This window comes from Myotis yumanensis, unplaced genomic scaffold (genome assembly GCF_028538775.1).
Source record: "Myotis yumanensis isolate MYYU_CA2020_CCGP unplaced genomic scaffold, mMyoYum1.0.hap1 SCAF_14, whole genome shotgun sequence".
NCBI lineage: Eukaryota > Metazoa > Chordata > Mammalia > Chiroptera > Vespertilionidae > Myotis > Myotis yumanensis.
The window spans coordinates 40,059,562-40,084,387 of NW_027223765.1; the positions used below are offsets into that span (position 1 = coordinate 40,059,562).

General features: G+C 51.6%; 2 protein-coding genes across 8 annotated transcripts in view; one reads left to right on the forward strand and one right to left on the reverse strand.

Moving 5' to 3' along the window:
- The window catches only part of NEK4 (NIMA related kinase 4), a 33,076-nt gene extending 26,218 nt beyond the window's left edge, over positions 1–6,858 (reverse strand). For all 3 annotated transcript variants that reach the window (XM_070390739.1, XM_070390738.1, XM_070390737.1), the window contains exons 1-4: positions 6,605–6,858; positions 4,623–4,889; positions 2,808–3,005; positions 2,517–2,624 (exon numbers count right to left, since the gene is read on the reverse strand). In XM_070390739.1, coding sequence (XP_070246840.1) covers positions 2,517–2,624; positions 2,808–3,005; positions 4,623–4,889; positions 6,605–6,697 — 666 coding nt within the window. In that variant the 5' untranslated portion in view covers positions 6,698–6,858. The remainder of the gene's footprint in view (positions 1–2,516; positions 2,625–2,807; positions 3,006–4,622; positions 4,890–6,604) is intronic.
- A 3,958-nt stretch (positions 6,859–10,816) lies between these two features.
- On the forward strand, positions 10,817–24,400 carry ITIH1 (inter-alpha-trypsin inhibitor heavy chain 1). 5 transcript variants are annotated; one of them, XM_070390741.1, is made up of 22 exons: positions 10,830–10,915; positions 11,142–11,162; positions 11,484–11,650; positions 12,096–12,200; positions 12,579–12,741; positions 13,285–13,398; positions 14,722–14,847; positions 14,932–15,048; positions 15,961–16,129; positions 16,215–16,340; positions 17,287–17,468; positions 17,752–17,937; positions 18,955–19,094; positions 19,647–19,801; positions 19,886–19,900; positions 20,281–20,301; positions 20,733–20,795; positions 20,901–21,014; positions 22,032–22,233; positions 23,092–23,264; positions 23,864–23,975; positions 24,134–24,400. In XM_070390741.1, the coding sequence occupies exons 5-22, from the start codon at positions 12,595–12,597 to the stop codon at positions 24,261–24,263; spliced, it is 2,292 nt and encodes a 763-aa protein (XP_070246842.1). In that variant the 5' UTR covers positions 10,830–10,915; positions 11,142–11,162; positions 11,484–11,650; positions 12,096–12,200; positions 12,579–12,594; the 3' UTR covers positions 24,264–24,400. The 5 variants fall into 5 exon arrangements, 4 of the variants coding, with proteins under 4 accessions (XP_070246844.1, XP_070246842.1, XP_070246843.1 ...); XM_070390743.1 differs by lacking the exons at positions 23,864–23,975; positions 24,134–24,400 and adding an exon at positions 23,702–23,855 and having other exon boundaries at positions 10,826–10,915; XM_070390742.1 differs by lacking the exon at positions 10,830–10,915 and having other exon boundaries at positions 11,146–11,162; positions 12,101–12,200.
- Positions 24,401–24,826: the final 426 nt, after the last annotated feature.

Genomic DNA, 24,826 nt, shown 5'->3' on the forward strand with positions numbered 1-24,826 from the left:
TTTTGAGCCCACTCAAGCTGTTTCCAGTGGTTTTTCATAAGAATGGCCTGTCTTGGCTCTTGCTTCAGATTTTCCTAAAACCTCTCAAAAAAGCAGCATCTGGCCTCAGTAAGCCCCCACCTCTCGCTAAATGACCCAACAATGCCTGGGACTAGCAGCACCTAGCCTTGGTTCATAGCTTGGCCTCACCTGAGTTCCTCTAAGTCCAGCACAAGTAGTGGCCATCTGCAGATTACTTTGTAGCTCATGTCATGTGGTCCTGGGCAGAACACAGGTGGTGCCTAACCTTGGCCTGTACCTCCTGGGAGGGCCCAGAGCCAGCGCACCCAGTGGACAGTTTCAGACCATGTCAAAGCACCACCACCCAATCACCTCCACAAGTGACACACTCAAGGGGCAGACTCAGCAGGCACCAGAGCCCTGCTGAAGTAAGTCCTGCTCTGTGGAGTGGACCACCACATAGCTGATCCTCCACAGTAGTCAGAGGTTGATGATTATAGTCAGTCCTTGCAGCAGATCATCCTGGGGGTAAATCCCTCCCAACTGATGCATTAACAGCAATCAAGGCTCAACTACAACAGGAGGGTGTACACAGCCCACATAGGGAGTTCACCTGGAGTGCCCAGCCTGGGTGATCAGGGAGGCTGTGCCATAGGACCCTATAGAACACCTACCACATTAGGCCACTCGACCAAGCCTAGAAGACATAGCAACTCTACCTGATAATAGAAACAAACACAGGGATGCTACAAAAATGAAGAGACAAAGAAACATGTCCCAAATGAAAGAACAGAACAAAACTCCAGAAAAAGATGGGAGGGCAGTTGGCGGGGTGGGTGACAAAGGTGAAGGGATTAAGAAGTACAAATTGATAGTTACAGAATAGTCATGAAGATGTAAAGTTCAGCATAGGGAATATCCTATATAATAAAAGCCTAATATACTAAGTGTCTAGTCATCCTTTCAACCAAAGTGTAATATGCTAATGTTATGCTAAGGCCACTCAACCGCTCGCTATGACGTGCACTGACCACCAGGGAGCAGTCGACCAGTTGCTATGACGTGCACTGACCACCAGGGGGCAGCCACTCCAACTGGTAGGTTTGCTTGCTGCTGGAGTCCGGCAATCAGGACTGAGTAAGATGGCCCAGACACACCCTGGAACCCTCCCGCGGTCCCTCCCAGGCCCCAATCATGCATTGGTGGGGTCCCTCGGCCTGGCCTGCACCCTCTCGAAATCCAGGATCCCTCAGGGGATGTCCGACTGACATTTAAGCCTGATCCCATAGCGGGATTGGGACTAAACCGTCAGTCGGACATCCCTCTCGCAATCCAGGACTACTGGCTCCTAACCGCTTGCCTGCCTGCCTGCCTGATCACCCCTAACCATTCTACCTGCTTGCCTGATTGCCCGTAACCACTCACCTGCCTGCCTGATTGCCCCTAATCACCTCTGCCTTGGCCCTAGTCCCCACGGCTTCGTCTGGAAGCTCGTTCAGCTGTCCGGTCTAATTAGCATATTATGTTTTTATTATTATAGATGTGTGTATACGTGCATATATACACCTAGAGTTATATCTATATAAGACAAGAAAAAGCCAGGAAGGCCATGTACCAAATTGTTGGCAATGGTTATCTACAGGGGATTAAAATGGATAGGAGAGGGGAATTTCACTCCTTTCTTGTTTGATTCTTTAAATAGCATAATTATGGAAGATTTTTACTTCTTTTGTATTTTTCAATATCTAATTTTTAAATATTAAACAATTTAATATTTCTCAAATTAAAAATTATTTTTAATTTGATTAAATTAAATCAGTAGGTCATTTATAGCCCTAAACTTGTTGGTATATGGATGCCTCACACTGCAGAGGGCAACTAACCTCATGGAACTAACATATAAAGTTGGTCACTCTGGTATCAAAGGAACAAGTTCAAATAGAATGGATTCATTTTAATTATTTACTTATTTTAAATGTTTTTATTGATTTTAGAGACAGAGGAAGAGAGAGGGATAGAGATAGAAACATCAGTAAGAGAGAAACTTCGATCAGCTGCCTCCTGCACACCCCCTACTGGGGATAGAGCCCGCAACCTGGGCATGTGCCCTGATTGGGCATCGAACCAGGGAACTCTTGGTTCAAGGATCAATGCTAACCACTGAGCAACATCAGCCAGGCAAGAATGGACTCATTTTAAATGGGGCTCATTTGACCATAAGCTGTTTAGGAGAAGCTACCAATAGTCCCTTAGGGCACTGCACATCCTGTGGCTATACCTAGTGGTTTTCAAAAAGCCAATTCCTTGGAGCCATTAAGCTACTTTTACAAATTAATATTAAGAAATGATCAATTCCTTCTCCTCCAGTTCAACCTTTCCCACAGAAGAGACCCACCGTTCTTAATTATCCACCCAATAAAATGATTACTCACATTTTTCAGTAGCAACTTAAAAAGCTGCATTAAATTACCATTGCTCCAAATATTTAAAACAATTAGTTCTGGAATTTTCTTTACCTTTCCTTCAATAATCCGATAAACTAAAGAATTCATGTCTTTTGCATTGAAAGCATGCTTCAGGGTGGCCATTTCATAAGCACAGCATCCCAGAGCCCAAACATCAGACTAGAAAAGAAAAACAGTAAATGGTTATATATCAGAATGCCTTATTTACATTTTTCCTCCTAAAAAGAAAAAGACATTTTCGTTACACCAATTCACAGAGAATTCTTTGACATAACTATTCTGATGAGCTCTGAAATCATGAATACTGTCCTAGAGACAAGGTGAGCTGGCGTATTGTCCTACCTTATAGTTATAGGGTTTGTTTGAGAACAATTCAGGGCTCATATAGTAGGGTGTGCCAATGAGGGTGCTAGCCATATCACAGTGGTTCTCCAACACTCGGGCAATTCCTAGGTCACCCACTTTGATGATGTTTGTTCTTGTTAGAAAGACATTTTGAGTTTTCAGATCTCGGTGAAGGATGTGTTTTTCATGTAAATACTGAAAAGAGAAATAAAATTTCACTAAGTATAAATATACCTATCTACTTATTTACTCCTGACTTCTTATGTACCATGAATAATTACATGAGTTAAAGAGCCATAGTTATCTACATATCAAAACACTATTGTTTTATAGTCTCTAAATAAAAAGTCTGATTTACAACTTTCCAAAGTGAAAAAATTGCCCTAGCCAGGTAGTTCATTTGGTTAGAACATTGTCCCTATATGCCAATGTTGCATGTTTGACCTTTGGTCAGAGCACATACAAGAATCAACCAATGAATGCATAAATAAGTGGAACAAAAAGTCAATGTTTCTCTCTCTCTCTCTCTCTTCCTTCTTCTCTCTAAAAAAAAACAAAAAAACAAAACACAGGAAATTAAAAAACAATTATACATTAAAATAAAATAAAAAGGGTGAGCTCAGCAATAGCAACTGTGATGGCAGCAACAGCAGTGGAGTGGGCAGTGCTGGGCAGAGCGGGTTGGGGCAAGTGCATGATGGTGAACACACTGGTCAAGTCCAAGGTGTAGAAGTCCACCCCACCAGGCCTGGGGCAGGGCCCACGCTCCAGACGCTGCAGCTGCACAGGTAGCCCATGCTCCCACCTCCAAGACCTGAACGACATCACCCACAATGTCCACTACAAGAACTACCATGTCCGCAGACTCAACAGAAGCCACATGCTCCCCCATGGGCCCCGGCTGGGTGAACCTGGCTCTGACCCTTGGGCCACCTCTGGGGCCTCAAAAGTTCACCAGTGGGCTCAAGACAATTTCACAGAGGAGTACTGAGCACAGGCAAACCCCGGGCACCTGGGGTTCCCCAAATGCTCAGCAGCCACCCACCACACACATGTGTACTAGAGCATATATTAAAGGTGGACAATTGCCTTTTTAAAAAGTAAAAAATTCCAGTATCCTTCACAATTGTTCATTAACCATTTATCATTTAGTGCTTACAAACTCCCACTGAGGAGAAAAAAACAACTTTACAAGGTCAGAGGCACTTTCCTCTCAGATTCATAGACTCTTCAGCTTAATAATATTTTCAAGTACAACAAGTTCACGTTTATTTAGAGAGAGTATCCTAGAATTTAAACTACAAGGTCAACTAATTCTGGACAAGTCTGTCCAAATCCAGAGGATTTCGTAAACAGTCTCGCTACTGAATATGTGTATATTAAACCACAAACACGTTTTACATTTCCACTCACTTTGCCACAAGGTTAAAGCCCCAAATCCAATGGTTTAAGCATATTCATTAGCCCAACCACCTTTCAGTATGACACAGCTGACCAGCTGATAACAAGCATGGTCATTCTTTGCTCTCTGTCAACTCAGGGCCCTTAAAATGGACTTTGGTATAAATATTAAATGGAGAATTGGCTTTTCCTCCAATTAGACATGAAATCCATGTCTACTTCAATATGGATATCACTCATTCAGAAACATTCCAATGCTACAACATGAGCAACCGGGTCCACTTCACAAATGGATTTTCAAAAAATCCATTTTTTTTTCATGTACACATTTTGGAAAGAATTTCCCTAAAATCCACCTGCCCTCCCCCTGGCCCCTTGGAGCAAGCAGGATTCTGTGAGTCTGGACAGTACCTGCAGAGCCATGGCGATCTGAACAAACCACTCCACCACCTGACTTTCAGGCAGGAGCTGCCCTTTCTGCTCCTTGAGCTTTCGGTACAGATCACCTCCTTCGCAGAAGCCCATGACGATGTACAGCAGACCGTCCCCTCCCTCCCAGGACTCCTTGTAGGTGACAATATTGGGATGCTTCAGCTGGGACAGGAGCTGGGCTTCTTGTTCAGCAGCTCGCCGCTCTCGGCTGGAGGCATTTCGCAGGTTCAGTTTTTTGATGACATACTACAAAGAAAACATGTGTTTTTACAATGTAAAAAATAAACATACAGCTTTATAGGTTCAGAAGTATTTAGTGCTCTCCTGAATGTCCTCAAAATTAATCTTCTGAAACTTGTCCAATAACCTACTCATTTTATTATTCAAAAAGCACAAAACTGAGAAAAAATAACTGCTCTCACTAATAGTACTTTTTAAAAAATATATATTTTATTGATTTTTTACAGAGAGGAAGGGAGAGGGATAGAGAGTTAGAAACATCGATGAGAGAGAAGCATCGATCAGCTGCCTCCTGCACACTCCCCACTGGGGATGTGCCTGCAAGCAAGGTACATGCCCTTGACCGGAATTGAACCTGGGACCCTTGAGTCCGCAGGCCGACGCTCTATCTACTGAGCCAAACCGGTTAGGGCACTAATAGTACTTTTTACAGGTTAGACTAATAGCAAGGTGGTCACACAAAAAAATTCTCAGGCAGAATGGATCCATGGGTTGCATGAAGTTTTCAAAGGGATCCATAGCCCAATAAGGTTAAAAAAAATCACTGACCCTCAACATACAAAATTATTCCCACATTAAAAAAACATCAATATCCTCTCACACCTAATTCACTACCCTCAGTCAATCAAAAGACCACACAATTATCACTCAATGAACACATATATAATTGTGCTTTGTAAAATGTAAACTTCCGCTCAAATGTGAGGGGCTATCCTCAACTCAAAAACCCAATGACTGCTCCCCTCACACACACACACATCTGCCTACTGAATAACTCTCTTATGCCTGAGCTTTTGTTCCAGGCAGAGTGACCAGCACCTGAGACAAAGAAGAGTAGGCGAGAGTCTTATACTTAGGTGGGCATCTGTAAGCTTGCCTGGGGCAGCCCTGTTGTGTTGGTGTAATTATGAATGGCACCTCCTTTCAGTTTCAAACTTGTCCCAGTCTGTGCAATATATTATATGGTCAACTTATTTATAAACCACATTAAAGAACTGGCTGGCTCCTTATCCTGAAGTTGAGACAAAGTGCTTTAAGCAAAGGAGTGACACTACACCTAACTTTTAGAACAATCACTAACGATTGCAATGAAAGGGATGGACTGGAGAAGAGCAAGTCGTGTGGCAGGAGGGGCCAGTGGGAGGCCTGGACAAGAGTTTAGCTGGAGATAAAGACGTCCTGGCCTGGGGTGGTACCAGTGGAGATGGAGAAGAGCCTGCGGGCTTAGTGGACAGATGAATGGGGGTGAGGGGAAGAGGGGAATCAATAGTGACTCCCAGGTGTCCAGCGCGGGCAACTGGCTGGCTGGTGGTGCTACTCACTGAAACCGGGATCAGGAGAGGAGGCTGGCAGAAAGGTGATGAGTTTTAAGCATGTCCACTGGTGTCCGGGTCATATGTATGGGGCCCGGCCCTCAGGGAGTAATATTTGCCAGGCGCTGTGTTAGGTCCCGAGAACGTTTGCTCTCAGGGATCGTTGAGCGTGCTCCGGAAAAGTGTCCATCAAGCACACAAATTAACACACAAAGGAGAGGTTCAGGGTGTTCGGGGTGCGTATTACAGGAAGGTGTGGCCTAGTCTCGGTGGACTGGGACACTGGCCCCGAGGAACTGCCCTCGGGGTGAGTCCCCTGCAGACCACCCCGGGGTCTAACGTTTGGACAGAGCCCTGGGCGAACCCCTGCGTGTTCCCCGCCCCCTGATGGGCCCCAACTCCGCCGACCTGCCTGCCGTCCTGCCGGTGCCTCACGAGCGTCACCTCCCCGTAGCTGCCCCTACCAACGACCCGCAGATAGCAGTAGGCGGCCAGGGGCATGTTCCCGGCGCGGGGCAAAAGTCGGGGTACGGCGCGGCGGCTGGCCACAGCGAAGAGCCCCGCTCATGCCCGAGAAGCTGCCGGGCCGGAGGCTGCCGAGAGGGCCCGGCTCGGGCGCGAGCGCAAAGCCCAGGCCCATGGAGACGCCGCTGCCATAGCGATCCCCGCCGGCGCCGCTCTGCGCATGCTCGGGCGGCCAGCGACGCTCCACCGAGCGTCCGCCGGCGCCGGAGGACCCGCCATAGAGCCGAGGCGCCGGGCGGCCAGAGCGTCTCCGCCGGGCCTGCGCGCACTCTCAGTGCCACCGCCGCGAACTCCCGGGTTGCCGGGCAGAATACGGTCATGGGAGCTGCCCGCTTGTTGAGCACTTGTTCTAAGCGCTTTGCGAATGTTGATCATTCATTTTAGAAGTATTTATTGCCCGTCTACCATCTGCCAGGCTGACAAATTCCCTGCCCTCCTGGAGCTCACATTCTAATGGGAGTGGGTGGTAGTGACAGACTCTACCAGCGGTTCTCAACCTGTGGGTCGCGACCCCTTTGGGGGTGGAACGACCCTTTCACAGGGGTCGCCTAAGACTATCGGAAAACACATATATAATTGCATATTGTTTTTGTGATGAATCACGATGCCTTAATTATGTTCAATTTGTAACCATGAAATTGGGGGTCACCACAACATGAGGAACTGTATTAAAGGGTCGCGGCATTCTAAGCCCTGTGGGGATGAGCTCCACCCCTTCTAGATTTCTATTGCTCTTTCATGCTCCTCTTTAGCTTCTGACCACTCCTTTGACTCACTGGGCTTCCTTTGACTTGCATCAGCTCCTTTTCCCAAGCATCAGCTCACAGAACACAGCAAGGCACTCAAGTTTCATCACTGTGGTGCCCTAGTGCTTGGCACTGTGCCCAACCTACCACAAGGTGATCCATACTAGTGTAGGAAAACTTCAAGGGTACATTTTTTTTTTTTAAATTAAATCTTTATTGTTCAGATTATTACATTTGTTCCTCTTTTTTCCCCCCATAACTCCCCTCCTTCCAGCTCCCACCCCACCCTCCACCCTCACTCCCCACCGTGTTCATCCATAGGTGCATGATTTTTGTCCAATCACTTCCCGCATCTCCCACACCCCTTTTCCCCCCAAGAATAGTCAGTCTATTCCCTTTCTATGTCCCTGATTCTATTATAATCACCAGTTCATTCTGTACATCAGGTTATTTATTCACTTGATTCTTAGATTCATTTGTTGATAGATGCATGTTTGTTGTTCATAATTTGTATCTTTACCTTTTTCTTCTTCTTCCTCTTCTTAAAGGATACCTTTCAGCATTTCATATAATACTGGTTTGGCGGTGATGAACTCCTTTAGCTTTTCCTTATCTGTGAAGCTCTTTATCTGACCTTCAATTCTGAATGATAGCTTTGCTGGATAAAGTAATCTTGGTTGTAGGTTCTTGGTATTCAGCACTTTGAATATTTCTTGCCATTCCCTTCTGGCCTGCAAAGTTTCTGTTGAGAAATCAGCTGACAGTCGTATGGGTATTCCCTTGTAGGTAATTGAGCCTCTTTCTCTTGCTGCTTTTAAGATTTTCTCTTTGTCTTTTGCTCTTGGCATTTTAATGATGATGTGTCTTGGTGTGGTCCTCTTTGGATTCCTTTTGTTTGGGGTTCTCTGCGCTTCTTGGACCTGTAAGTCCATTTCTTTCTCCAGGTGGGGGAAGTTTTCTGCCATTATTTCTTGAAATAGGTTTTCAATATCTTGCTGTCTCTCATCTTCTGGCACTCCAATAATTCTGATATTAGACCGCTTAAAGCTGTCCCAGAGGCTCCTTACACTATCTTCACACTTTCGGATTCTTTTTTCATTTTGCTTTTCCAATTGGGTGTTTTTTGTCGAATCTTTGGTTTGATTATTGTGCTCCTCTGGTCTGCTATTGGGTATAATATTCTTTATTTCAGTCCGTGTATGCTTACTTTCTAATTTCTTTATCGTAGCATCGAGGGTCTCATTAGTTTTCGTGAGGTTCTGCACAAATTTATGGCAAGCCCTCAAAATTGCGATTCTTAGCTCCATATCCTCCATTTCTGTCATGTTTTTTTGTCTCCGCATCTTTTACGCTTTCTTGGTGCACCCCCTTGTGGTCTCTGTGCGCAGTCTTGTTCTAGCCAAGCCTTAATTGTTGTAGTTAACACTAGAGGGGTTTGACCACCAGGCGGACTGGCTATAGGAATCAGCTGTATGGAAAACGTCTGCCTTCTGGGGAGGCGCTAATCCAGCCTTTGCCTGAGGCGATCGGCAAATGGTTGTGCGCAGGGTTTGGGCAGGGCGGGCTCAACAGGGCGGGCGGAGGGAGCAGTTATGGCCACGCTCAGTCCCGTTCCCAGAGGCTCTGCTTCTCAGAACCCCGGCAGCCGCTGCAAACTTCGGAGAGAAAGCTGCCCTCAGGTTCCAACTGATGCCGGATAATCCCGCTTCTCCCGTTTGAGTCTGGGTCCCTAGAGACTCGCCCGGATCTGGAGCCCAGAGTCTGAGACTCACTCCCGACAGAAAACGACAACCGCGCCCTCAGCCACCAGCCCGCTTTGCGCGCGCACCTCGGTACCTTTGTATTTTCCACACTGCGCCGCCTCTGAGCCTCGATTTGCTGTTCTCTTTCCTTCTAGTTGTAGAGTCTCTCTTCAGCCAGCCTTCCTGTGGTTCTGGGTGATGTCCGTTCAGTCTTTTAGTTGTATTTTTGAAATGGTTGTTTGCGGCAGCGGTCTCTGGTGTTTACCTACGCCGCCATCTTGGTCTCCTCTCTCGGTCTGGCCTCTTGATGGTGCATTACTGCTGTCTCTGTACTCCTATCCTCCCACCCGCTCTTGTCTCTTCAAGGGTACATTTTAATGTTGATCCAGCTCAGCTTTTACAGAGGCCAGAAAACAGGCCAAAAGGTCATTATGGCCTGGGGACAATAAACCTTTCCCAGAAGCTGCTCTGTGAGACAAAGTCCAGGACAAGCAAATAGAGATCAAAGAGGCTCCTAGGTCCCCTCACCATATCGGGGTCACAGCAGCCAGTACATTTCACCCAGGGCCCTGGAGTGGGTTGACTTGGGGCCATGTCTGTCCAGTGTGCGGTGACTTGTAGGAGACAGCGAGGGTTTGGGCATAAAAATTAAGAAAATGCAGGTAAAAGAAGGGTCTTTGACTCTGCTTCTCCCTTCTTCCTGATAATGCAGAGGGCCTTTCTGTCATTACATGATAGGCTTGGCCTTTGGAGACGGAAAGATCTGGGTTTGGATACCTGCTTTGTCACTTGCTGGCCTCTTGCATCAGAGCTTGGTGCTGAGCCCCAATGCAACACGGAAGTCTCTCACAGGCTCAGAGGTACACCAGGAGACTAAATTAGACAATAAAGGGATTGGAGCAATGCATGACCCATAACCAGCCCTTCATTAGGAAAAGGGGCACTCATTGTCTGCCCAGGTGGGAGAATGCTGGGCTACTTCTGTTCTTCTTTCCAACTCTGGGCGAGAAGGTCCAGAGAAATGAGGCAACTGTCCTAAAGGATGGGTCACCCATTACCCATCCCTAAGACGCCTAGGCTGCCTCTGGGAGAACTGCTAGGGTAAACTCCTGACCAGACTCAGAGCGTGCCTCCGGGTAGAACTGGCGTGAGAAACGGGCATGGGCAGACTCTTTGCAAGCCACAGGCCTCCCTGGCCAAAGTGGGACTTACTGAAACGTTTGTTGATACTTAAAGAATTTTGAAAGTAACACTTAACGAAGTTTAGAAATCCACTTTTAGCTGTGGCTTCATGACACATGTCATCGTGTTACCAGGGTTGCCCTGTGCCAGACCCAGAGTTAGACAAGCAGCCGGGGTCTCCCCAGTTCACCTTGTCTGGGTGCAGTTCTATACAGAGGGGCACGCTCTGAGTCTGGCCAGTTTATGCAGCTTAGAACCCCCGCAGGGAGAAAGCTTTCACTGTCAGTTTTTAACCCGCCCCCCCCCATTGTAATATTTGTCTTCATCCTGTCTAATGTTTAATCCATGTTTATCTAGCACTTTATTGACTGATGGTCTGAGTGAAGCGACAAGGCAGTGGGAGCCTTGAGAACAGGGTTGGCGCCATGGGGCTGCGGGTGCTGCTGTGTGTGTCCCTGGTGTCCCTCCTCACCCTGCAGGCCCTGCCCGCTCAGGCTTCACCCCAAAGGCCCAAAAGCAGCGAGGTATGTGGGTAAACCCTCGGGGCAGAAACAGGCAGCTGGGCCTGGCTGGGGCCTGGGAGGGGGACACAAGACCCTCACCCCAGGGACTGGGGCTTCCCCTACCTACCTTGACCACCTCTGACTGGAGAGTGAGGCCAAGGAGCAGAGGTTTCAGGCTGTGTCCCACGCCCATACCTTTAAAAAGCCTGAGCATTCACGCTCACACTGACCCCGGTTTGTTTTACAGAAGCGACAGGCTGTGGACACAGTGAGTGAGTCTCCGCAAAGGAGTCTGTGGTGGGGCCACTATTACAGCCGCGATTTCCCCGTCCCCAGGGGGGTGCTCCTCTGTTAGTGCTCTGGGTCGAGGGACTCCTGTCTCCTGGAAATGGGGACTCCCCACCCCACCTCATCCCCAGCTGCTCGCTCTGAGGCAGAGAGAACAGGTGGGTCTCCCTGGGAGGTCTGGTTTGTTCTTCAGGCACCTTGTGTCAATCAGAACTGGGTGCTGACCCCAATACAACACAAGGTCTCTCATTGGCTCAGAGGCCCCCATCCCAGGCCACAGTGCCCTCACATCTCACTTTAGACTGTCGACGGCGTGGTCATCCAGAGTTTGAAAGTCCACTGCAAAGTCACCTCTCGCTTCGCCCACTATGTCATCACCAGCCAAGTGGTCAACAGCGCCGACCAACCAAAGGAAGTGGCCTTCAGTGTGGAGATCCCCAAGACGGCCTTCATCAGTGACTTTGCCATGTGCGTGCCCTGCCCGACTCCCCCACCCAGAACTGTCCATTCACTGGCCCCAGCCCAAGACCATGGCTCAAAGTGGCCAGACAGTGTACCATCTCCTCATTTCCCAAAGGGCCACAGGCCAGTTCCAGCTCAGAAGGGAGAACAGTCCTCTAGCAGGTCTGTTCTGGGCTCCCATGGTGGACAGCAAACTGGGGCCTCTGACCGTGTTTCCAGCCTAGGGCCTGAAGAGCAAAAGCTGCTTTCTGGGCTCTGGCTGTAGCTGCCCACCTCACTGCCAAGGGGCTTCCAAGCCACTCTTTGGGCAGAGAAGGCCAGCAGGAGACACACCCCTTCCCCCCATGAGTGCTCACCTGGACAGGGCTTCCTGGGGTCTGGGCTGAAAGTACCTCCAATATGTGTGTGTCAGGGAAGGGCCCCTCCCCTGAGGGCTTCCTCCTCCCGGCAGCACAGCAAATGGGAAAGCATTCATTGGAGACATAAAGGAAAAAGCAATTGCGTGGAAGCAGTACCGGAAAGCGGCCGTCTCAGGAGAGAATGCCGGCCTTGTCAGGTGAGTCTGAGCCCTGCTGGCCCAGTGTTTGAGGCGGCCTTCCCCTCGGATAGACCTGAGGGCTGCAGGGTGGCCTTGGGTGCAGAGCAGCCCCAGGCTGATGGGAGGTGAGCACCCTGCCCAAACCCAAATGCCAGCACAGGTGCACTGGGCAAGGCTGGTGCTGACCGGCCCGTCCCCTAGACCAGCCTGCAGGAGAAGTGGGCCCTGTCCTTGGGCCCTGACTCTGACCAGCCAGCTAAGACAAGGGGGAGGGCCAAGGATCCCCGGAGCAGCACTAGAATAAGAGAACGTGATTCTGAGGCCCGTGCTTTGGGTGATGAGAACCACATGTCACTTACCATTTGTCTGTGTGGTTGCCTCTGGTGGCACGTCCAGGGCCTCGGGAAGAACGATGGAGCAGTTCACCATCCACCTCACCATCGGTCCCCGCAGCAAGTCCATGTTCCGCTTGACCTACGAGGAAGTGCTGAAGCGAAAGCTCATGCAGTACGACATTGACATCAAAGTCAAGCCCAAGCAGCTGGTGCATCATTTTGAGGTAGATTGCAGGTGACCGCCAGGCCCAGGGGGATGGTCTCAGGAGCAGGGCTCCTGCCTCTCCCTCACTGTGACTCTAGCATTGGCTCGGCACTCATCGTGTGCCATTCCAGACCTGAGCACACAAGGCAGGGGACTAACTCCTCAGGGTGAGCTCTGTTGGGCAGGGAGCTCCCTGAATCATTCAGCCTCCTCCTCTCTGAGTCTCAGCTTTCTCATCTGTTAAATGGGGATTCCTGTTTGTCCCAGGACTTCCACAAGGATCACAGGAGATAATAAACATCCAGGTAGTTTATAAACAGAAAGTCCTGGGCAGCATGAGGGACTGTGGTTGTCTCTGGTACCTCAATGGTGGCTGAGTTGAGGGGTGCAGGTAAGCACACCTTCATTTGGCCAATATTTTTGGAGAGCCTACCAGGCCCTTTGCTGGGGGCGAGGTGGGTGCTGCACACAGTAGGTGGCCAGGGCACATGCTGGCTCTTGGCTGAGACTGGATGATGGCCCAAATGGGAGCCCTGGTGCAGGAATTGCTTCAATGATGCAGATCGACGTGGACATCTTTGAGCCCCAGGGGATCCGCAAGCTGGATGTCCAGACCTCCTTCCTCCCCAAGGACCTGGCAGCTCAACTCATCAAGAAGTCCTTCTCAGGCAAAAAGGTATGTGGCACGGCTGGGGGTGGTGGCAGGCCCTCTGGGAATTCTCCACCTGGCCCAACCCCTCATGGAGGATCCAAGCTTGGCCTGGGAACCAGGCAAGGTCTTCAGGCTTCCCTAGGGGTGAGAGAGGCGGGTGTCTTCTAGTTGGTATCCCAGGGGAACTTGGCACTCCTGATTCTCACAGCAACTGAGCAAAAGCCTGCATGCTGAGGCTGGGGAAGGCACCCACAGTGGTTGTATGGTCTGGGGTGAGTTGCTGGCTTTCTTGAGCCTCAGTTTCCTCTTTGCTTGTCTCACACCCGTAGGAAAGCATTCAGGGCACATGAGCAAATGCCAGATGCTGCTGAGGTTAGGATTCCTTGTTCCAGTGTTTGTGGAAACATAATTAAGTTCAGACAGGCCTTTGGCCTACTCAGCCACTTGCCGTTTGTCACTCACCACCCACTTGCAGGAATCCCAGAGCCCCCTGCCTGCCCCTCCCAAGTCCTGGAGGAGTATGGCATATGGTGGGTGATACCTAGCTAGTGCCCTCAACTGGAGCCAGGAGCAAACCCTTTAGTCATTATCTAGTATTAGTAGCGACTCAGACATCATTTAAAATAAATGCTTTTTACAATTTTTTTCGGGGGAGGGGGTGTCCTTTTAAACAAAATATGACACCCCAGAGTGTTAGCAAACATGCCTGCTTTTAGCAGGGGACCAAAGGGGTGGGTCTTTATCTTACTATCAATTCTTATTAAGTTTTTTTTAATGAGCATATCTTATTTTTATAACAAAGAAAAAAAATTAAAAAGCCTTAAAGAAAATGTGGAAATTACAGAAATTTAGAAGAGAAATGAGTGAAAACCATCCCCCATTTCCCTGAGCACCAAGACCAAGCCAGTCCAGACCTCAGCTCCCACTCTGGGCCCTTCCTTTAAGCTTCTGCTCCTTGCTGTCCAGGTGCTTCTGTTTCCCAGCACAGTGCTGCAGCCTCGCTTTTCTAAAACTCCACAGGTTGAATGGGCTGATGTTCTCAGGCTCTCATACTGCTGTCATTTTGTTTTTATTTGTACCCTAAATGCTTATTAAAGAAAATGCCAATGATTCAGAAGCATCTAAGCAAAGGAACAGGCTTTCTTTCTTACTAGCTACAAGTGCTACTCTCAGCAGCTGGGTGAGGGCCCCACCTGACTCATTTCTATGCCCATGCACCCCCGCCCCAACACACACACACACACACACACACACACACACACACACACACTTTATGTGGTTGTCTTTGCAAACCTCCTATTTGCAACTGCACAAACCGGTAATGCCTAACACCCTTGATGGTTCCAGGGTCAAGTGCTTTTCCGCCCCACCGTGGGCCAGCAGCAATCCTGCCCCACATGCTCCACTACCTTGCTGGATGGGGAGTTCAAGGTGACCTACGATGTCAATCGAGACAAGACCTGCGACCTCCTGGTGAGCCCAAAGCTTCTGGCCCACGACTCAGAGGCTGGGCAGAGGTGCTTGTGCAGAGGCCTCACTCATTCCTTTGTGTTTCAGGTCGCCAATAACTACTTTGCCCACTTCTTTGCCCCCCAAAACTTGACGAACCTGAACAAGAACCTGGTTTTTGTGATTGACATCAGCAACTCCATGGAAGGCCAGAAAGTGAAGCAGGTAAATGGTGCCTTTACGACTCACCCAAAAGAAGCTTCCTCAGTCTTATCACCACACCACACTCGTTTTGCTGCCAGAGTCTGGGTGTGGGATTTCTGCTCAGAGGCAGGGTGACTTAAAGGGAAATTCCAGTGGTTAGGGGTTCTGGAATCACCTGCTCCCTCCCAGTGCAACTCTGGGCAAGTGCATTCACTTCTCAGTGGCAAAATGGCAATGATAATAGTGTCCACGGGGTCATGGGTTATTGATGAGGGAGTGCTTGGAAGATGAAACCTGGGGATGAATATGGGGGTTCCTGGGGAGGCATCTTGCAACAGGTGGCTCACAGTGCTCTTAGGTGCCTTGTCCATGGTTCAGCGGAACCACAGCTGGACAAGCAGAGTTGTTTTGTGGGTGGTTGTTTTTTTGTTTTTGTTTTTTGTATCGATTTTTAGACAGAGAGGGAGGAAGGGAGAAAGGCGAGAGAAAGTAAGAGTCAGACAGACAGAGACAGAGACAGACAGAGAGAAACATGGATTTGTTGTTCCACTTATTTATGCATTCATTGGTTGCTTCTTCTATGTGCCCTGACCAGAGATCGAACCCACAACCTTGGCATATTGAGACGATACTCTAGTCAGGGCAGGACAAGCAGTTTTAGCAACTCAGCCCTCTGGGGTCCTCTTTCTGAATCCCATGCCCCTCGAACTTCAATTTTTTCTTCGTCCCACACTGGGTACCTTTGCCTTCTCCCTCCCCCTCACCAGCCCCAGAGCCCTACAGGATGCTCTTCTCCTGGCACCACCAGTCCATCCCCTCCTACTTGTCCACCATGTACCTCTGCCCTGGGGAAACTCTGAAATGCCAATCTGGGACTGACAGAAGCCACTATCCTGGGGCTCTGTCCCTCCACTGACGGTCCTGTCCTTGCAGACGAAGGAAGCACTCCTTAAAATCCTGGAGGACGTACGGCCAGGGGACTACTTCGACCTGGTCCTCTTTGGGTCTCAAGTGCAGTCGTGGAGGGGCTCACTGGTGCCAGCATCCGCTGCCAATCTGCAAGCAGCTCAGGACTTCGTGCGGCGCTTCTCCCTGGCCGGGGGTAAGGGCAGGTGTTTCGGGCCACCTTGGTGTTGTGTTTGTGTCCTAGGAATGAGAGCATATACTGGTCTTTCTCTCCTTTGCAGCCACAAACCTGAACGGAGGTTTGCTCCTGGGAATTGAGATCTTGAACAAAGGTCAGAGAAGCAACCCAGAACTCAGCAACCATGCCCCAATTCTTATCATGTTGACAGATGGCGAGCCCACAGAGGGTAAGCACCTGGAGGGCGGCCTTGGGCAGTACTGCTCTCTTCATTACTGAAGGCATTCAAGCTTCACTTGGAAACCCAAGCACTGGGGATATTGTGGGGGGTCAGAGAGGCTCAGGGCAAAGGCAAATGCTGATCTAAAAACAGAGTTCAGACCATAAAGTCTGCAGGAGCTCCACGGCACACTTCTGTCCTCAGCTGGGAGATTGGGGGAGTTCCTGCACGACACAGCATTGCACAGGGCCCAGGAGGAGGGGCAGGATCCCTAGGGTGAATTTAATGAGCTATATATTCAGCACCAACTGTATGCCAAGCTCAGGACAAGGGACCAAGGGAACCGACATGTCTCTGTCCTTGAGGATCCCAGGGTCCTTGGGGGAGGCAGACCCAGGAACAGAAACTCTGTCGAGGTCCTGAAAGAACAGGATGCCAGGAGGCTGTGGGACCACAGACGAGGGGCACTTGGCCCAGAAAAGGTCCCAGAAAGAGTCCTGGAGAGGTGACCGCTGAGCTCAGTCTGGAGGGAGTTCAGAAGAAGCAGGAAGGGATCCCTGGCAGAGGGGGCAGCTTACGCAAAAAAGGAAGAAAAAAAAAAAAGATGTGTGCACTGACAGGGTCTGCCCAGGAGCTGCAGGCAAATGCAAAATAGGTGAAACAAGGGTGGAAAGGTCAGCAGAGCTTCACAGGCCACAGCAAGGAGCACGGGAGGGTTTAGAGTAGAATCCGATCTGCTTGTGATAGATGCGTGCAGATGGGCAAGGAGCGGTTAGCAGTTGTTGCAGTTCCACGGTTAGCCAGCAGAGGCGCTGCCTCAAGATGCTTGTGGGAACTGGAGACCCCTAGGATGGGAGGCTTGGGCCTCAGGGAGTGTGCCTCCAAGTCCCCTGGTGCTCCACGTGCCTGTGAGCTGGTGTCCAGTCACTGCCTGCGTGTGTGTGTGTGCCTGCAGGAGAGACCGACCGTACCCAAATCCTCAAGAATGTCCGCAGCGCCATTGGGGGCAAGTTCCCGCTCTACAACTTGGGCTTTGGCCATGATGTGGACTTCAACTTCCTGGAGGTCATGTCCATGGAGAACAATGGACGGGCCCAGAGGATCTATGAGGACCATGACGCCACCCAGCAGCTGCAGGTCTCCTCCTTCCCCCACCTGGCCCCCGTCCCCAATGCACCACCAATGGCAGCCCATGGGGAGCCCCGCCTTGGTAGTCATTTGCCTATCAGCTTAGAGGAGCAGATAAAGCTTTGGCATGGATTCAAATTAGCTGTGTGCCTCAAGCCAGTTACATAACCCTTCTGAACCTATGATTCCTTCTATAAAGTGTGGATCCCAACACCCCACTTGGTGAGTGTGCTTCCCATTGGGTGCCCAGGGTAACCCATCAGTTCTGAAGCTGCACTTCCCATCCCTGCAGGGTTTCTACAACCAGGTAGCCACCCCCTTGCTGGTGGATGTGGAGTTGCAATACCCCAAGGACACTGTCTCAGAGCTGACCCAGCACAGCCATAAACAGTACTACGAAGGTTCAGAGATCGTGGTGGCTGGGCGCATCGCTGACCAGAAGCTGAGCAGCTTCAAGGCGGATGTGCGGGCCCATGCGGTAAACAGTGGGCCATGGAGGGTGGAGAGGCCCGGCAGTACCCAGAGGCTGCAAACCCACACTGTTCCCCACTCCTGCAGCATGCAACCCTCCCTTCCCCCCGAGGCCTGAACGTTCCTCTGTGAAGGTGTCCTGGGGACAGGATGGCATGAGGCCAACACGGCCTTGATTAGTTGTAGTCTCTTGGCTCAAAATGGACCCCCTGTTACTCCTCACACCATTCTCCGCAAGGCACGAGAGAGCAAGAGGCCAGCCTCTTCCTTCTCACTTGAACAGCATTTCCTGAACACCTACTGTGCACCCGGCTTCATGCCAAGTTGCAGAGCGTGTGTTCTTGTGCACGTTGAGCGTCAGGATGTGTGAGACCTGGACCCTGCCCTCAGTGTGGTTGAGGGTGCAGGACTCAGGCTTTGAGTGAGGAGAGCTGATCTGGACCCTGACTCCACCCTGAGCAGCTTGGTGACCTTGAGCAAATGGATCCAGCTCTCTAGGTCTCCGTTCCTTTCTGTACCATGGGGGGAACCCTACCTGGAGAGCTGTGTGGAGTAAGTGGAATAATCCGCATAATATGCTTACACAGCACCTGGTGCCTGGGACGCCTTTAGGAAGCGTCGCCCCATTGCTGTAGCTGGGGAGAGAAGGCACATCTATGTATGTGGCAGCTTGAACGGTGCAGCCCACCGGCAGCAAGGCAGGTGTTTGGAGGAGCAGGGCATGGTGGAAACAGCCACATGGTGGAAGCAGCCTTGAAAGATAGTCATTTCATGAGGTCAGGGCCTGGTTCTCCTAGCCCTGGGATGCCCAGGGCCGAGGGCAACTTGGTTCACAGAGAATGCTCAGTAAGCTTTTGTGGAAAGAATGGATGGATGGGGATGAGGAGAACAGGCTTAAGAAAGGGGGCTGCTGAGAAGGAAGTTGCTGAGATCAGACTAGAGTGGGGCCCCTTGGAGGCTCAAGCACCAGCCAGTGGCTGTGCTCCTCAGAGATCACAGCCTGTCTCCCCATCACAACCATCAGGATGGCCAAGAATTCAAGACCACCTGCCTGGTGGATGAGGAAGAGATGAAGAAACTGCTCCGAGAGCGGGGCCACATGCTGGAGAACCACGTCGAACGCCTCTGGGCCTACCTCACCATCCAGGAGCTGCTGGCCAAGCGGTATGACCCCTGCAGCTGCCCAACAGGCACTGTCCACCCCAGAGTACCCCTCACCCTCAGATTTACTGTCTTGCTATGCTCACTGAGTTAATATCAACCAGTCAGTCAAAGGTGGGGGCAGGGCCTACTGGGGCCACAGGACAGCCCACTCTTAGCCCCAACCGAGCTACTGTAGGGGAGGCTACCCTTTACCATGTCCAGGCAAACCCACTTAATCCTCACAAAGTGCAGGAGAATGTCCTCATCATCCCCATTTCCCAGATGAGCAAACTGAGGCTCAAAGAGGTGAGACCACTTGCCCAGAATCTCACAGCTATTCAATTCTCAGAGTATTTCTGAGGCACATCCCCGAACCCTGCCCAATCTCCAGGCTTTCTGTGTGGGAGGTCTTTAAGTCATGAGGTCCATGATGATAGCCACTGACAAAGGACACTGTAGGTGCTCAATTCATGTTTGGTGAATGAGTGAGTGAGCAAATGAGTGAAAGGACTAGGGAGTGCAAGTCCATTGTCGTCCAAGCTGCGAGGCTTGGAGCAGGCGTCTGTCCCACAGGATGAAGTTGGAGGGGGCGGAGAAGGCCAAACTGATGGCCAAGGCCCTGCAGATGTCGCTAGCCTATCAATTTGTGACCCCGCTGACCTCCATGACCATGAGGGGTTTGGTGGATGAGGACGGCCTGGAGCCCGTCATTGACAAGTCAACAGTGGGTATGAGCTCTGCAGTGGGGGAGGCTGTGGGCCTTGGGGAGGCTTCTGAGGGCTTTAATTCTCCTCCCTTTCTCTCCCTCCCAGGTCCTCCTCCCTTGGGTGAGTTTTTAAATCACGTTGGTTTTCTCAAGGGGTTTCCAGTGGCTGGGCAAGTGGCATGTGCTCCAGGGCTCAGGCAGGAAGCTCCCACCCCCATCTCCCTGCCTCCTGACCTTCATGGTCTCTTCTTCCCCAAGACGCCCTTGCCTACTTCGTCACACACTAGTTGCTGCCTCCTGGCACAACCCCCGCTGGCCTCCTTTGGGGCCTCGTGTGAGCGCATGTCTGTGGAGGGCTGGGACCCCAGGAGGAGGGCCAGCCCAGGCCTGATTGGCCTCTGGTCCCAGGGTGCACTTGGAGAATAAGATGCACATGCCTTTGGGGGATGGGTGGGTGGGAGGGGAGGTAGGCAAGGCTGACACTGTCGTTGTCCTCCACAGAGATGCTGGGACAGAAAAGGAGTAAGTGGCAGCCATCACGATGACACACATCTCTACCTCTCTCCCTGTTACTGTCCCTCAGCTGTGCCTTCAGTCCTGAGCAAAGCCTAGGTGTTTCCTGGTGAGGAAACCCAGCCCAGGGCTTCCTTCCTCTGCTCCAGGTCCCCTCACTGCCTCTCCCTGCGAATCCTCACACAGTACCCTGACCAGGACCTGGCCTCCCCCGCCCTTTTGCCACCAGCCCCTCCAGGTCCCCATGGAAGGAGACAGAACAGGTTGGCCCACTGCTCTGGGCCAAATTTCTCTTCCTACCTCCAGAGAGGCATTCCGGGCTCTGTGTCCACTCCTGCTCCAGTGGTCTCAGGGGTGGGAGGGGCCTCAGAAAAGGAGCCAGCAGCTCCAGGGAAGCCCAGCGGCCTTCCTTCTAAATGCCCTTTGCTCTTACTGGTCAGCGTTCGTGCTGCCGGCGCAGCAGCCTTCTCCGACTCGTGTCCCGGTGGGGCCAATCACAGTTGGTGAGTCCTTGGGAGGATCCGAGGGACACCCTGCCTGATTGAACCCTGGCCCCGCCGGCACCATCTGTCCATTGACCAATCTAATGGACTCCATGCTGTTCCCAGTGGACGGTGACCCCCACTTCATCATCCACGTGCCCCAGAAAGAGGACGCACTGTGCTTCAACATCAACGAAGAGCCTGGCGTGGTCCTGAATCTGGTGCAGGACCCCAACACAGGTACGGTGACATCACACCCTCTGCCAGGCAGGGCAGGGCCTGGGCTCCTTTGCCCTCGACCTTCAGCCACGGACTGGACGATGGCTGGGGCCTCCACTTCTTACATCCTGTGCATCTGTCTGTCACTTGGCCTCAACTTGCCTTTTTCTAACCCCACCCACCTTCTCGGGCCCTGTACACAGGGCCTGCTTCATTGTGCGGGTACTCAGGACCCCACATTTAGAAGGGCCCCAGGCTCGGTTTAATAATTCCCTGTTGCTGTCTTGAAATTCTTAACAATTTTTAAACAAGGACACCCTCCTTTTCATTTTGTACTGAGACCTGCAAATGATGTAGCCATCCTGCCCTGCCTTTCCCCCCGGCACGCCTGGGAGCCTCAGCACCCGTCTCCCCAGCAGTGCTCAGGTGATGGGAATGACTTCCTCTCCCTCTCTCACCCACTTCTGTCCTCCCAGCCCAGTCAGTCCAACTGCACATGTTTGTTGAGCACGTGCTAGGGCCGGAGACACAGGCAGTGGGGACCGAGACTAAGTCCCTGCGCTCGTGGAGTTTAGAGGAGACAAACAGGTGAACAAAGTCTTAGATGACAATTTTGGAGCATGAGACCTTCTGTGTTAGGACAGTGATGGCGGGGGAGGGGCCTTTTGGCTGCTCAGGTCAGGGGAGGCCTCTGGGCCGAGGCCCCACAAATGTGTCTACAGAACCTATTGTGACCTGCCCCTGCGTCAGGGACCAGGGTCAGAGAGAAGGAACAGGCCATATCCTGCAAGACCTCTTTCAGGGCCCAGACCCGAGGGCTCCATGCTGGATAAGTAGTGTGGTGCGGAGGGAGGCAATGCTGTGTGTAGCCTGGACCAGTCCTGACGCCTCCCCTTGGGAGATGGGACCCTCAAAGATGGCTTGGCATGGGTGGGGGTGATGATCTCCCAGATAGGAGGCAGGAGCAAAGGCAGGCTGGTGTGTGTCTAGTGAGAGCCGGCCCCTCCCTGACCTGGATGGGCCCTTACCCCACTGCAGGCTTCTCAGTGAATGGGCAGCTCATAGGCGACAAGGCCAGGAGCCCTGGGCAGCATGAGGGCACGTACTTCGGACGGCTGGGGATCTCAAACCCTGTTACAGACTTTCAACTGGAAGTGACTCCTCAGAACATCACACTGAACCCTGCCTCACATGGACCTGTGTTTTCCTGGAGGGACCAGGCTTCACTGCGGCAGGATGGGTAACCGGGCTGGGCCTGGGCCTGGCAGGGAGGCAGGGTCAAGGCAGGGGGGTGGGGGTGGGGGAGTGGAGAAGGTGGGGGCGGGGGGGTAGGCAAGTCAGAAGCCCCAGAGCCAGCTCTGCTGTGAGAGCCTGCTGGGCCCTTGCCCCTGAGCCATGTCAGTGAATGACCTTCATGTGGCCTCCGTGTGGGCTGTGCAGATGTGTAGGACCCTCCATTTCCCTTAATCTCTGGACATGTGTTCTGGACCAGCTGCCTGGATGCCTGTGCTCCCTGGCACCCTAGCCTACCCCATCTCCACCAAACAAAGCTGACCACCTCCTCCCAGGAGCCCTCCTAGTCTCTTCCTCTATGGAGCTTTAGAGTTCTCTTTCAGCACCTGCTTAGTATGCCTTACTTCGTGTTTTTCCTTCATTCACACCTTCATTCATTCAATAAACCCCTCTGAGCAAGAGCCCAATGCTGGGCAGCAGAACTATAGGAAGAGGTGATACGTGGGAGTCAAAGAACACAGACTCTGACATTAGACAGGCTGGAGTCCAGATCCTGGCTCTGCTGCTTATAGCTATGTGACCTTGGGCAAGTTACTTAACCTCTCTGAGCCTCATAGGATCAGAGTGAGAACTGAATGATGCAGTTTGCTTGCAAGGCTAGGCACAGGTCCTAGCACATTGCAAGGGCCCTATATTTAATAGCAACATGTGAGAAGACACATAGAGCAGGCAACACCCAATCATCTGGGAGTGAGAGTGGGGGGAGGGGGGACGATCATAAGAGCTGGATCCCAGGGGACAAGGTGGCTAAATGGAGAAGATGCAATGCAGCCACCTATGTCCCCATGGCCACCTGCCCCTGCAGGGTGATGATGACCATCAACAGGAAGAGGAACCTGGTGGTGTCTGTGGAGGACGGAGGCACCTTTGAGGTGGTCTTGCACCGGGTATGGAAGGGGAGTGCCATCCACCAGGACTTCCTGGGCTTCTACGTGCTAGATAGTCACCGGATGTCGGCGCGGACACACGGGCTGCTGGGTACGACTCACCAGGCGGGCAGAGCTGTGGGGGTGGGGCGTTAAAGCCAGTGGACTGGTCAGCTCTGCAGTTGGGCATCCGGTCAGGGTCACCTCCAATGTGAATGCCAAGGCTCAGAGATCCAAAGGAGGCTTGTCCTGGTGAGGGTCTTGACCCTCAAAAGGCTGTGATCAAACGAACGCACAGTGAAACTGAAGTGTAAGGAGGCCTGGGAGCAAACGGACAGAGGCCCCATTAGCAAAGAGAAAGGTCCCGTGGGCCCAGAGCCCCCTGGGTGGGATGGTCACAGCCACAGTGCTTCTCCTTGTGGCCTTCCTGCAGGAAGTATTCTGTGGGGGCACCTACCCACCAAACCTCTCTCCCAGCCAGATTCCTTTGGAATTGGTCCAAAAAGACAGGAGGTGTGACCAGCTGACAATACAGCTGCTTCTCTATAGCAGGTGAACTAAGTGAGGGGCGTTGATGCCAACATTTATGAGAAACAGTCAAGCTCTTGAATAAATTCAAGCAACTCTTAAACCTCCAGTGAGCACCTACTAAGTGCAAGGCATGAACAAAGCTCCCTGCCAGTAACTGCTGCCTCCAACGTGCCTTTCCAGGACAATTCTTTCACCCCTTTGATTACAAAGTGTTCGACCTGCACCCAGGCTCTGACCCCACAAAGACAGACGCCACAATGGTGATGAAGAACCAACGACTTACTGTCACCAGGTGGGTGGGCTGCTCTCCTAGCATCTCTGCCCTTGGCGTTGCCCATCATTGGTCCAAGCCTTCCTCCTGGTGTCACATGGGGTGGGGGGGTGAGCTTCCTGGGAGGTGTAGCCCTGCTGGATCCTAAAGGTGACCCCAGCCGCCTTGTCTCTCCCCAGGGGCTTGCAAAAAGACTACAGCAAGGACCCCCGGCATGGGGCCCAGGTGACCTGCTGGTTCGTCCACAACAATGGGGCCGGCCTGATCGATGGTGTTCACACTGACTACATTGTCCCCGCTATCTTCTGAGCCCCCAGCCAGCACACCTGCCCTGCCCTGGAGGAGGAGAGCATCCTGACCTGTTGCCCAGGCCACCCCTCCCTCTTCAAGGCGTCCCCCATGTCAAAGTATCCATGACTTCCATTAAAGGTAGACTATGCCCCTTCCAGGCTGGCTGCTCTTTGGCAGGGAGAATGGCAGGGAGGCAATTCAAGATGCTGCCTCTCAGAAGGGCTTGGGGGTCACAGCAGAACTGGAGGCTGGGAGGTCACCCCCATCCATTCGCCCCCACCCCATCCTGTTTTCCCCTGCCCCCTGCCCCCTGCCCTCTCCCCTCTGCCCTCTGAATGCCCTGAGAGTACCCCACCGCTCCTCCCACAGGTTCAGGGACCAAATGACACTCTGGCAGCATGTACAGGAATGACCAGCCACAACCACTCCTGACTCAGTGTTCCTGTAGCCAGGCACTGTTCTAAGTGCCTTCGTTGAATGAACTCAATGCATGCTCCCAGCAGCACTAGGGGAGACTTTTATCAGGCCCCTTGATAGCTAAGGAAACTGAGGTTAGGTAATTTGTCCAAAATCACTCATCT